The following is a 13,405-nucleotide window of genomic DNA, read 5'->3' as shown; positions in this document are numbered from 1 at the left end:
ATTTTTTTCAAAGTAAATTAAAGGAATTAATTTCTACCTGTTTTCTGAAAAGCAAACTACACGGTGAAATGGAAACTCTTTGTTCTCTATCAAGTGAAGTAACCCCCTAGAAAAGAGAAAAGAATATGTTCAAATCCATTCCCTTAAGAAAAAAAAAAAAAATGGGTGGGGGTACTGGGATAGAAGGGTCCGTCCAGGATCGTACTTAAACTGGAGCTGCCCCTGCCTCTCCCAGTGATGAGGGGGCAAAAGGCAGGCTGGAGGCCAGATACAAGCTAGCACAGACCCCCTCCAAGGTGGGATGTAGGAGATACTCCTCAGGTACTGCTGGCTGCCCAAGGGCGAATGAAAGGAGACAAACGGTTAACTGATAGAGACTACAGTCATGTGGGCCAGGAGTCTCCATCAGTGTGCAAATATCTCAGTAAATTACAAGAAAAAGGCGACCTTATCAGTAGCCTTATCTCCAGAAACCCGTAGACTCAGTTTCCTGGAGCCCCAACATCCCCCTTCCATAGTGATGTGGGGAACACAGGCGAGAAGGAAATGGCAGGTAAAATTAAATTTCCTAACCTGCCGCCCATTGACAAACACTTGAGGCAAATACAGGGTAGAACATTTCTCCAGGAACACCCTGACCGTCCTAACGTTAATGTCTTACTACAGGGAAAACCACCTGAGCTAGACAACAGCAAGGCCTCAGGCATCTTAGGAGTCCTTTTTACTGTACCCAAGTCCCTCTGGAGATCTCCCTTTTGATGTTGCTTCCCCCAACTTCATAGCATATAAGGAGCCACTCTTTACAACCCCAGCGCAGTTCCTTCCTGCCCACGGGTCCTGTCCCCGTGCTTTAATAAAATCACCTTTTTGCAACAAAGAGGTCTTCAAAAATTCTTTCTTGGCCGTTGGCTCCGGACCCCATGAACCCCCCACCACCCCAAAACTTCATGACCAGGACAAGCATGGCTTTCCAGATGTGTGAACTATGTACATCCTTCCGCGAAATGAGAATGCCAGCATACATCAGCGTCATTTCTGACCGGTCCTTCCATTCCCCCTAATGATGAGGGAGTGTGGGGCAAGCCGAGGGCAAGATACAGGCTGGCGTGCACGCACACACGCACACACACCCCAGGTGGAATGTTCCTTGGACACTCCTGGCTACCCAAGAACAAAGCAAAGGGGTTTCAGTGCTTGCCACGGGAATGTGGGCAACTAAGGCAAACGAAAATTAAATTCCCCTACTGCCTACAGCCCACTGACAAGTCCTTGAAAATGGTAACCACCCTCTAGGAGCTCAGCTGCCTCGATGATGACACTTGGCTGGGGGCCAAAGGGAAATTGAGTTTAACATTATCCCAACTTCGAGGATCTGGTAAGTCCACTGCCTTTATCTCAACTGCCCCAAGATCTATGCTGGCAATCATGCTCCCAGCTTACTGGCCCCAACATCCATCTGAAGGATCTCATGACTGAGGCTTTATTAAACTGTGATAAATGGTGTTTCCCTGGCAACAGCTAGCCCCTCAGGGTCCTAGAAACCTTGCTTCCAAAACTCCTTGGAGACTTACTCTATCCCTGACCCCTTCCCAACCTGAAGGTATATAATGAGGACCCCAGCGCAACTCTTTTTGCCCATGGGTCCAGTCCCCGTGCTTTAATAAAAATCACCTTTTTGCACCAAGACATCTTCAAGAATTCTTTCTTGGCCATCGGCTCCGGACCACCCCATCATCACCCCAAAACTTCACCTAACGCCTCCTCCCTGCAGGGCTGGATCACCGGAGAGAGGGACCACCCCGCTCTACCTAAAAGCTGCCGTTAACGAAGCGAGCCACCAGTCAGCAAATCACCTAGTAGAGTAAGGGTCTCAAATACACAAGCCTCAGGGCCAGGCCTTGGGAAGAAGTGAGACCAGTGGGGCTGTGGCCCTTTTGATCTATCTTTTAACGGAGACAGAAGTAGAAACACTTCTCTCCTTTACTGGACAACAAGAAATCCAATAGCAGCAAGGTCCAAGCTAACGGGAAACCTACCCTCTGCTTTCACTCAGTGCAGGGGTGTGAGGGGAGGCTAGGGGAGGGTTGTCAGATCTTACTCTGAAGAAATCTGGAGTTTTTTCTTTTTTTATTTAAAAAAAAATTTTTTTTTTAACATGTATTTATTTTTGAGAAACAGAGACAGAATGTGAGTTGGGGAGGGACAGAGAGAGAGGGAGACACAGAATCCGAAGCAGGCTCCAGGCTCTGAGCTGTCAGCACAGGGTGCGATGCGGAGCTCAAACCCACAAATCATGAGATCATGACCCGAGCTGAAGTCAAACACTCAACCGACTGAGTCACCCAGGCGCCCCTAGAGTTTTACTTTATTTTTACGTGGTAGCAATTTTTACGTAATGCAAGGCTGTGCAGACCAAACAATCACATCCAGGAGTTACACGTGCCTCCAGACCCCAGCAAGGAGGCCCTGTGCAAAGAACCTGACGCCTCCCAAAGTTCTGATCAGCAACTTCTAAAGCTTTATTTCTGTAGGCAAATGAGGAGGGAGGGAGGCAGCCCAGCAGCAAATGCCCTTAGCTACGTAGCCCGGGGAGGGGGGGTGAGGGCAGGCCTTCTTAGTGAGGCATCCACCCCAGCTCTGGGACCCCACCACAAAAACAAAGTACCCCGGTCTTTCAACACCTACAAATGATTTCAGACCTGAAGTTCATTCAGTCAAGATGGGAAAGTGCACGAAGCAAGCGGGCCGGAACCAGGGGAACCAGTATACAAAGAGAATGCATCCGCTCAGCTCTCAGCTGGACTTCCAGTTAGACAAGTCAGGCCAGGGGAGGCTAGGTGCAGGCCCTGAGAGTGGCCCTAAGCAACTGGCACCCCCAAACCTCACCCACAGGTGTGATGTGCCCACCCACAGTGACAGGCACAGCCAAGTGTGTTAGGAAGTTATTCCGGAACATGTACAACTTCTCTGGATTATCTCTACACTGAAAGCGAATTAGGGAATCAGGTTCACCACTGCTGCAACTGAACTTCTACACCTGGAAACCCCTCAGGTGTGAGAGGCCCCAAGGTCCCAGGAGGGCCTCCCACCTGCCTGGAGGCCAGGACCCATACCCTAGAGTCGGGGTGAGGGCAGAGAATCTGTCTGCTGCGGGGAGAATTCTTGCCCACCTCACCCCAGCTTCTGTCTAGGAAGAAAATATGGAACAGGAGGGGCGCCTGGCTGGCTCAGTTGGAAGAGCAGGTGACTCTTGATCTTGGGGTCCTGAGTTCGAGCCCCACGTTGGGTATAGAGATTACCAAAAATAAATAAATAAACAAACTTAAAAAAAAAAAAAAAAAAAAGGTGAGGGGATATGAACTAGAAACCGAGAAGGGAAGACACGGCCGCCCAGGCATTGCCAGGGATGCAAAGCCTTGTCTCCGGCAAGCCTCCGGTGAGCACGTGAGCACAGAAGTGGGGTAGCAAGGACACGGGACAGAGAAAGAGCTCCAGAGAACACTGGCTTCCTGCCTCTCACTGTTCCCTCAAGTCACGGTTCATGTTCTCCAGTAGGTGACGTGAAGTTATTCTTTCTGGTAACAATTAGAGAGGAGGGTTGGTTGAATGCTGAGGTCGCTCCCAGTCTACGGTAATTAAGCTGCTAGTTCTGTTCTCTAGAGCGGCAGGCAGGGCCGGGCTAGGCGGAACACAGCTGTCCCCTCCCCTCAGCGACTGACAGCAGCTAGTGTCAGAGGCCAGGCTGAGTATCAGATGGTATCCTGGGACTTACCAGCAGCCACGGGGCTGCCTGGGGTCTATACTTAGAAGCCTGTGCCGGCCGACACTGAGAGCCGTCCACACTCGCCACGGTCAGTCAGGACTAGAAATGCCAGGGGCTTCGATGCCTGTTTGAGGGCCATGTACAGAAGCTGGGGCAGCTCAAGGCAGAATTCCAGTGAAGTCCTGGATTAAAGGAAGCCCAAGAAGCAAACCCACACTTTGTGTTTCTATTTAGCCTTGTGGGCCAAGAGCACAGGAGGGGTCAGTAAAGGCAGTGACTACCTCATCGGTGGGGCTAGCTCTCCAGGTCCATTTGCAGAACCCGGATTTCTGGTGTGGGGGCACAGGGACATCCCCCAGCTTCCCGGAAAGGGCCAGGATCCTTCACCGCAGACGCTTCCCTGGGACTGGTCACACCGGAGGGGCCAGGGGTAGACCCCCAGAGCCCTGTGCATGGTGATTCAGACCCCTGTCCACCCCTCTGAGGCCAGCGGGGCAGGCCGGGGAAAGAGAGGGAGAAGAGCAAGGCAGTTTCTATGGCAGTCCAGGCTAGGAACCCACGTGCCTCCAGTTGGGAAGGGAAGACCTGCCCCCGTGTCTCTCTCTGCCTTCTGCCCACGGCTGGGGCTCAGGGAGAGGGACAGTGAGGCTTGGGTAACAATAGTTGGAAATTCTGGGAGGCATAGGCGGAGCCGAGGCATTGAGGGCCAGGGTCAGGCAGCCTTCCGGGGTTTCCATGGAGATCAACAGTCGGCTTTGTTCAGGGGGCACTGGCTTTGACAATGGACCGGTTCTGGGCCCAGCCTCCTCCTATCCCAGGGCTGGGAAATGAGAAATAGCAGCTCCTGGGAGAAGTCAGACACTTCCTGGAAGGCTTCTCTTCACCACTCCCCAGCTGGACTAGCATCGTGAAAGAAGGACCAGACTTGGTCAGTGGAATCCCGTGACCCTGGACTAGTCCCTATCCCTCTCTTGGGGTTTGGTTTCATCACTTATAAGATGGGTGGGTTTGGCTGGATTAGACCAGTGGCTCTCAACCTTGGCTGCACCCTAGAATTACCTGGGGGGGGGGGGGCTTTTAAAAGGGATCCTGATGCCCCCGCCCCACCTCACTCGGGGTAGGGACCGTGAGAGAAGACAGGCTACAGGGCCTTAAGTCTGGCCAAAGTAGTCCAGGGAAGAAAGTGTCTGAGAATGCCCAGTCCAGAAGGCAGGTCTGGCGGCCAGGGCAGGAAGGGCAGGGCTGTGCCCTGGGGTTGACCCCTGCCTATCTTCTCATGAGCCCCACACTCCTTCAACTCAATCCCAGCCTAGCCCAAGCCCACAGGTGTCCCATGGGAGGTCTGTGCCTGCCTCCCTCCCTCCCACCAAGGCAGGGTGGGGGCACACAGAGTGGGGGACCAGGCTGGAATCTCCAGGGAGTGGCTGTCTCTGGCCTATGCATTGGTATGTCTGGGCTTGAAAGCCTCAGAACGATGGTGCAGTGACGGCGTAAGGTGTGGACGTAGAGGAATACAGGTCAAAGGAGAAGCACTGAGGAGCAGGTCAAGAACCAAGGCCAGTGGGGCGCCTGGGTGGCGCAGTCGGTTAAGCGTCCGACTTCAACCAGGTCACGATCTCGCGGTCCGTGAGTTCGAGCCCCGCGTCGGGCTCTGGGCTGATGGCTTGGAGCCTGGAGCCTGTTTCCGATTCTGTGTCTCCCTCTCTCTCTGCCCCTCCCCCGTTCATGCTCTGTCTCTCTCTGTCCCAAAAATAAATAAACGTTGAAAAAAAAAATAAAAAAAAAAAAAAAAAAAAAAAAGAACCAAGGCCAGTGATGAGCATTTATTATGCATCTCCTGGGTGCCGGACGAACTACAGAGGTCAGCGCTGCAATCCTCCCAACATCCTGAGATGGGTGATAAGGCTCAGAGAGGGTAGGTGAATTGCTCAAGACCACACAGCCGGATTGGTAAGGCTGAGGCGTGGCCATCTCTACCTGTGCCCAGCCAGCTGGCCCTGCCTGCACTGGTGAGCTCTCTAGAAAGTGAGCTCTTTTGCCCAGGACAGGGTTTACTTGGAGTCACAGGTCACATCTGGTTTTCCTGGCTCCATGCACGGCCCTTCCCCTGGGCCCAGCTGGGTGCAGCTCTGGCTTCGGGGATAAAAGCACACAGGAGGCCTCCCAGGGTCTTCTCCCCACATGCCCTTTCAAGGCCTTACCTTCCCCTGGTGCCCCCTGGATGAAACCGGCGCTTTCTAACTCCGCCTAGGACCAGATCTCCAAGCCGCCACCATCACCCCAGGGGCCGGCCCCACCCTCCTGGAGAACCAGTCCTGTGCCTCCCAGGCCCCATTTCTTCTTCCTATAAACCCTGAGGTACCTGGTGCAGGGATTGGCGAGCTTTTTCTCAACAGAATGAATGATCTTCAGCCTTGCAGGCCACACCGTCTCTGTCAGAAGTACTCAGCTTGGCCATTAGACCACCAACACGGCCGTTGACAACACATCAACAATACGCACTCTGACACAACGTTAATAACGGACACTGAAATCTGAATTTCACGTAACCGTCAGGTCACCAAACAGTCTTCCCTTTTTTTCTGTCAAAACTGTGAAAACCATTCTTAGTTTACATGGCGGTACAAAAACCAGTGGGGGGCTGGGCTTGGCCCACGAGGCACAGTCTGGCAAGCCCTGATCCAGTGGATCACTGAGCCGCTCAACAAACACACGTCAACTATGTTGGGCTCCATCTCCTCGCGGCCCTAAGCCTCACTGCTCCTTCCTTTCCACCTACCTCCCTCTGTGCTGACAGGTCTTCTCCCCGGCCAGCAACCCGCTCCCCCGGTCCCCAGCCCCCGCCAGCATACAATCTGCAGAAGGGGACGCAGAGGAGAGGCTTCGAGGTAGGCCCACACCTGCCATCTAGGCCTCCTGCATTTTGTCACCTTTCTCTGAGTCATCAACACACACTTCGCAAACTGCTCCTCCCGGCTGCTGTCTAGAAACAGCCAGACGCGTCCGGCATTAGAGAAACACACAAACACTCACCCCAGCTTCGGGGCTGCAGGCTTACCCCTCAAGACATGCTACTTCCAAAACGGAGACAGGAGACAGGCTCCTACAGGGGGCGGTTCTCTACACCCAGGATGTTTGCTGATTATGGAAAAAAATAAATGAACACGCTACTGTCCACCAGACGCCACGGTAAAACTCAAGTCAGGACTGGAATACTGTCAAAGAATCAGATGGAAGAGAGAACGTTCAAAGATAAGACTGGGGTCAGAGTGGGACAGGGGGAGGGTTTGCCAGCAGCTGAAGAGCTACACGAACCCTCAGGTGACAGGCTTGACTTCTGGGGAACTGGCAAACAGGAAAGTCCCTCCCCTGCACAAGTAGGGCAGGATGGGGGGGGGGGGGCGGGGTACAGAGCTTCCTCGGAGCTGCAGGCCCTCCCTGGTTGACAGAGCAGGTGACAGGAGGACAGGGAGGGTGGCAGAGGGTGGGGATGCGAGCCAGGCCAACGGCTGGGTGAGGAGAGGCTACTGAGTAAGGGTGGGTGTGTGATGTGCCCTCCCCACAGGGGCACCTCTGAGAGGGGAAGGGGGTGCTGGAACTGCAGAGCGGAGTCTGGTTTGAAATGTATCTCCTCATGGAAAACCCCAGCTCTCCCAAGGGCAAAGGCACTGACAGAAACCGACAGGGGCTCCAGAAGCGGCCATGCTGTGGCCATCTTTACTGCTTGCTGGTGCCCCTTCAATCTTCCCTGTCCAAATACACCATTAAAAAGAGGATTCACAAAGGGGCGCCTGGGTGGCTCAGTTGGTTAAATGGCCAACTTCGGCTCAGGTTATGACCTCACAGTCTTGTGGGCTCGAGCCCCGGGTTGGGCTCTGTGCTGACAGCTCAGAGCCTGGAGCTCCTTTGGATTCTGTCTCCCTCTCTCGCTGCCCCTCCCCCACTCACGCTCTGTCTTCATCTCTCTTAAAAATGAATAAACATTGAAGAAGAAAAAAAAAGGATTCAGACAAGTCTACTAGCCTCCTGCTTCTGTCTCCTCTGTATCTGCAGGGCGGGAGCAGAGTTCAGCCAGCACAGAGAGAGGCCCACGGCACCAGAGTGCCCCCAGACTGGCACCAGGGCCTTAGGACACAGCAGCTTTGCTTAGGGCCTCGGCACATGTCTGGCCCCAGGCTTGGAATCTAGTGGGCCCCAACTTGGGGCCCCCAGCCGAATCACAGACCCCTCTACCAGAGGGGCACATGCGAGTATTCAGTTATGCGGCCTGTCCTTTGGGGTTGTCTGTCTGTCTGGGTGGGGGATGCACGGGGCCACAGGAAGGGAGCCCAGGCTGGAGACCTGAGAACCAGGTTGCTCTGCTGGAAAACAGGGGCCGCATTGTTTCCAAGCTATCCAACCAGGAGACTAAGATCTATCAGGAGATCCTGGAGGTAAGCAGAACCTTCTCTGTAGTTTTCCAGAAACCCTGTAAACAACTCCTGCCCCACAGCAACAAAGGGCCTCAAAGTATGGGAACCCAATGGAGCCCAATTGGGTGTCTCAGACTCAAGCCAAGGAGGCCATCACTGGTGCTACCAAGGTCTGAGGGCACGAAAGGAGCTAATGGCGATTCATGAGGTTAAGAAGAAGAGGATAAATCCTTCTTCTGCCTAAGTCAAAGAGCAGAGTTCAAAAGGGAATTCAGAGATAATCTAGTCCAACTCTCATTTTAGGGAGGAAAAAATTGGAGGACCACAGAGGGTAGGGGATGTGCTTGGGTCACCCTGAACAACAGCCCAAGACCAGGACCCAGATTTCCAGACACCCCTGCCAGTGTGCATCACCAGGCTGTGCTGGGCCCCTAGGAGGGCTCACGGTTTTTCATTATGGGCATTCCTTACCCTGATGTAAAGTTTCATGCCTGCCAGCTTTTCTGAGCTGCTCTAAGAGGTGAGCCAAGGGTAAGAGCAACCCTGAGGTCTGCCCTGAGAATCACCTCTAAGGGCGCTAGCCTGAGGAATGCCAAGCCATGTGCTTGCCTCACGGGCCCAGAGCCCTACGGAATCCAGAGGGCTGGCAAGTCCCTTCCGTCTCGGTGGCTTAAAAGATAGCAGGTGTGCAGGAACTCTCAGCTCCATGTTCTTGCCCACCCCTCTCCACACCCACTGATGACTGTGCACACTTTTCTTCTTTTGGAAAAGAAGAAGCAGGGGCTCCTAGTGGGGCGGGGTGCTCAGTTGGTTACGCATCCAATCCTGGATTTCGGCTTAGGTCACGATCTCGAGTTTGTGAGCTTGAGCCCCGCATCGGGCTCCACACTGACAGCGTGGAGCCTGCTTGGGGTTCTCTGTCTCTCCCTCTCTCTACCCCTCCCCTGCTTGATGTCTAAGTAAATAAATAAACTTAAAAAAAAAAAATAAGCAGCAGAAGCAAATCCCATTATTAGCAGCTACACCCCAACACCCAGGTCCTGAGATGCGGCCTAAGACTGCCCAGGGCCAAGGCACGCTGATTCTTCCTCAGCTTCTCTCCATGCTTCCTCTTTCCACAACCAGTCGCACCCAGTCTAGTTATAAATGTAACAGCTACTGGTACTGCTACTGCTCGTGAAGGGGCCTGGGCACAGCTGCTTGGTAGCTAAGGAGAGTGAGGCTCAGAGAGATTAAGTCACTCACTTAGGCCACAGCAAGTGAGCACGGGAACCTGGACGGGACCCCGGTCTGTGTAACCCCAAAGCCAGCACTCAGCCTCTCCACCCTTTGGCCTTGCTGGCCTGGGTGACCAGAGGCACTGACAGGCAGGGCTGGGGCTGCTTGGACAACTTCAGTTTCTTAAGCCCCCTGCAGAAAGAGCAGGCTCAAAACAAGCATGTATCCTGTTCAAACCGAAAGCAGGAACAAGCCAAAAAATCATTCATTCTCTAGGAGGATGGGGAAGATCTATTTCAGTAAGATCCTGATGGTTCCCCAGCCACTTTCCCTCAAGCAAGTCAGGGAATAAAACAGTGAAATGGAAATCACAACCTAGAACTCTGCAGACGCGTTCTATAGACAGGAGGCATCGCAAGGACTTGGAGCCCAGCCAAACGTCCCCATTCTGGGGACTTGTGGGAGGGCCACCTGATCCCAGACCCCAGCGCCTACCTTGCAACCCTCCAACCTCGGCTGGTCCAGGCTTTGTGCTTCTCGCAAGACCACGGGTGGTGGGGTCCCTGTGCCCCTGGCAACCTTGGCCAGCACCCAGCTCCACAGGCAATGCATGGTCAGGGGCCCAAGCCCAGGGTCCCCGGCAGCCCCAGCCCCTGGTACGGTGTCTCCGAGAAGGACAAGAAAGGGAGAGGAGTTTCTGTTTTCATGACTGTAGTGAACAGTCACTGCAGCCAAAAATAGTTTGTGCCTGGGAGTCGGGGAGTCAGCACATACCTCCCGGAGCAGGTGCTGGTCGTGAGACACACAGGCTCCGGCGGGCCTCAGGGCAGGGGCCTGGGGACGCAGGCACCCAGGATACTCAGGATATCAGGCCACAGACGGAGAAGTTTTACCCACCTCGCTGCTCACCTCCAGAAAGTTTGACCTGAGTCAACAGGAGCATGATCATCTCCCTCTTCTCGGTGAATCATCTGGGGAACCCCCACCCCCACACGAATTCCAATTACCCCCCCACCTTCCTGGAGCTCTCACACATTTGTGGCTGGGTGGTTTGGACAACCACAGGAAGAGTCCTATGAACTACAGTGGATGCCCTAGATGGCACACAGGACAACCATTAAAAATGTAGCTCAGCTGTCAAAGCTCTTAGAACGATATCCTGACAACCGTGAACTTTATGTACATTTAAAAAAAAAAAAAATGTAAAAGAAGTTAAGGGGCTGGCTATCAGTGGCTGGTAGAGCTGCGGAGGGATTTTGTTTTCTTTTTTGAGCTACTTTTTTATTTTCAAATTTTTCTGTGATGAACATTTGTAATTTGATTTGGAAAACGTTACTTTGAAATGCAATTCTTAAAAAGGAAGAATGTTCAGGCCTCACAGAGTTCGGAACACATACGTGGTTCTATCTCTGGGAATTTTTTTTTCAACTTTTTATTTATTTATTTTTGAGAGTGCAAGTGGGGGTGGGGTGAGAGAGAGACAGAGAGAGACAGAGAGAGACAGAGAGAGAGAGAGAATGAATCCCAAACAGGCTCAGCACTGTCAGTGCAGAGCTTGATGAGGGGCTTGAACCCATGACTCAGCCACCCAGGTATGCTTATCTCTGTGAATTTAAGGTAGGTAGGTGTGTGTGTGTGTGTGTGTGTATTTTGTGACTCCTGCTTTGAAACCAGATATCCTGGATGTGAATCCTGGCCATACCATGTACCATCTGGGTGACCTCAGGTAAGTGACACTGTCAGTTTCTCTAGCTCTATTATACGTTGGGGATAAAAGCATTGCCTCCGGCTATAGACTAAATATTCATGCCCCCCCCCCCCACAACCCCCATCAAACCTAATCCCCAGTGTGATGGTATTAGGACATGGGGCCTCTGGGATGTGTTTAGATTAAAAGGGTGGAGCCCCCATGATGGGATTAGTGGCCTTTACAAAAAAGACCCCAGAGAGCTGCCCGGCCCCTTCCACCATGTGAAGACATTGCAGAGACAGCCATCTATGAACCAGGAAGTGGTTTCTCACCAGACACTGACTCTGCCGGGTCCTTGATCTTGGACTTCCCAGCCTCCAGAACCATGAAAGAGAAATTCTGTTGTTTATAAGTCACCCACTCCATGCTGTTTTTGTCACTGCGGCCCAAATGCCTTAAGATATCATCTCATAAGGTTACTGGGAGGACTGAATGAGACACTCCATGTAAAGCTCACAGCTCAGTCCCAGACATACTGGGAATACTCACTGAAGAATTCTAGCATAGGGGCATGCATAGAGCATGTGACTCTTGGTCTTGGGGTTGTGGGTTCAAGCCCCATGTTGGATGAAGAGATTACTTAAAAATTAAAAAAAATTTAAAAAAATTCTTGGGGCACCTGGGTGGCTTAGTCAGTTAAGCATCCGACTCTTGATTTTGGCTCAGGTCCTGATCTCACGGTTAGGAGATGGAGCCCCAGTGTGGGGCTCTGTGCTGGGCATGGGAGCCTGCTTGGGATTCTTTCTCCCTGTGCCCATGCGCATGTGTGCAGTCTTTCTATAAAAGAAAGAAAGAAAGAAAGAGAGAGAGAGAGAAAGAAAGAAAGAAAGGGAGGGAGAAAGGAAGAAAGGAAGAAAAGAAAAAGAAGTATAGCATAAATTCATGAATAAGCTACATTTAAAAAAGAAAAAAAAAAAAAGGAAAGCCAACGAACAAAGAAGGCTGACTGGAAGGAAATGCACCAAGATGTTTAAAGCATTTCCGCGGAATAGTACAATTAAGGGGTACACCATCCACAAAGGGTATTATTGTTTTCATTTCCATGCCTTTCACATTTTAAAAATGTACATCCAGGTAAATTACCGGATATTAAGGGGAAAAAAACCTAAAAAGCCGAGAAGCAATGAGTAGCTCTATGAAGGATTACAGATAACTTATTTCTTTGGCTTTTCTATATGTTCCATCCAAAGTAAATATGCATTACTTTCATAGTGAACAAAGTGAGAAATGTTATTAAAAAGCAAAAACTAGGGGCTAGGCTCACCGATTATATTCTAGAAATGTGATTTCTGCTGGCCCCCGCCAGGGTCTAGGCCTTATGCACCATCTCTGAGCCCGAGGCCTTCGGTCTCCCACAGAGACACAGGAAAGTTCTGCTCACTGATGGAAATGGGGCACAGTGGTCACCCCTGAGACCCTCAGGGGAGAGCCAGGTGACCCAGCCCCATGGAGAGCTCCCAGTGAGGGTGGAGATGGCGGGGACGGGACTACGGTAGTGGCAGTAGCAACTGTTCTTGCCGTCTGCGGAGTGACAGCGTTTATTCACGCCTCTTCTGTCAGCAGGGCTAACTTTCCTCCAGGAATCCACTTCCCGAGGGCACGTGGCCCTGACCCTTCAGACCCCTAGACTCTCCGGCTCGCTGCTAAAGGGCTGAGCCCGTGTCCCAGCGCGGACCAACAGGAGTGTTTGGTCTTCCCGGCCCTGTGACTGGTTTTGGCATAACACGTGACCAAAGCCAGGCCATTCAGGGCCTTCCCTGGGATTTTCCAGCTACGGCTCTGGGGGAAGAAGCACTCCTTCTATACGGGCAAGCGCTACGACTATCCTGGCAGAAAGAGGCCTAGCTGCTTTGACGGTGCCCTTGATGGCCTGCCCTGTGGAGTGGGCCTGGCTGAGAACTACACCCTAACAGCATCATCTGAGTGCATCCAGACCATCCTGGACTTCTATCGCTTAGGCTGACAAAAGCCTTTAAGCCCGTCGGTACTGGAACTTGCCATGGAAAAGTTCTAACCAGTAGTAGGAGAATATAACAGCTTGTACTCATAAGCACTTACTATGTGCCCTGGTACCACGTAATTCATCTACTCCCCACCCCCCTTCATCCGTCTCATCAACAGACAGCTACTGGATGCCAACTGTGTGCCAGGGACTCTCTTCTGCGCTAAGAATACAACAGCAAACAAAATATGCCGTCTTTTTCTTTAGGGAGCTTGCATTTTAACAGGAAACACAGAGTAAAAAACAAATTAGAAAAATCA

The 13,405-nt window shown here is 52.1% G+C and overlaps 1 protein-coding gene across 12 annotated transcripts in view; it reads right to left on the bottom strand.

Moving 5' to 3' along the window:
- The window catches only part of KSR1 (kinase suppressor of ras 1), a 164,412-nt gene that overhangs the window by 51,666 nt on the left and 99,341 nt on the right, over positions 1-13,405 (bottom strand). Inside the window, exon 1 of one of the 12 annotated variants that reach the window (XM_040455296.1) lies at positions 9,889-10,084. The exons of 9 other annotated variants lie outside the window; for them this stretch is intronic. In XM_040455296.1, coding sequence (XP_040311230.1) covers positions 9,889-10,005 — 117 coding nt within the window. In that variant the 5' untranslated portion in view covers positions 10,006-10,084. Of the gene's footprint in view, positions 1-37; positions 83-6,821; positions 7,114-9,888; positions 10,085-13,405 lie in introns of those variants that run through there. 2 more of the 12 variants (XM_040455300.1, XM_040455299.1) reach the window with 2 other exon arrangements.

Source organism: Herpailurus yagouaroundi, unplaced genomic scaffold (genome assembly GCF_014898765.1).
Source record: "Herpailurus yagouaroundi ecotype Mexico unplaced genomic scaffold, PumYag 215, whole genome shotgun sequence".
NCBI classification, from domain to species: Eukaryota; Metazoa; Chordata; class Mammalia; order Carnivora; family Felidae; genus Herpailurus; species Herpailurus yagouaroundi.
The sequence above is the reverse complement of the archived record's forward strand: the minus strand, read 5'-3'. Positions and strand labels throughout refer to the sequence as shown.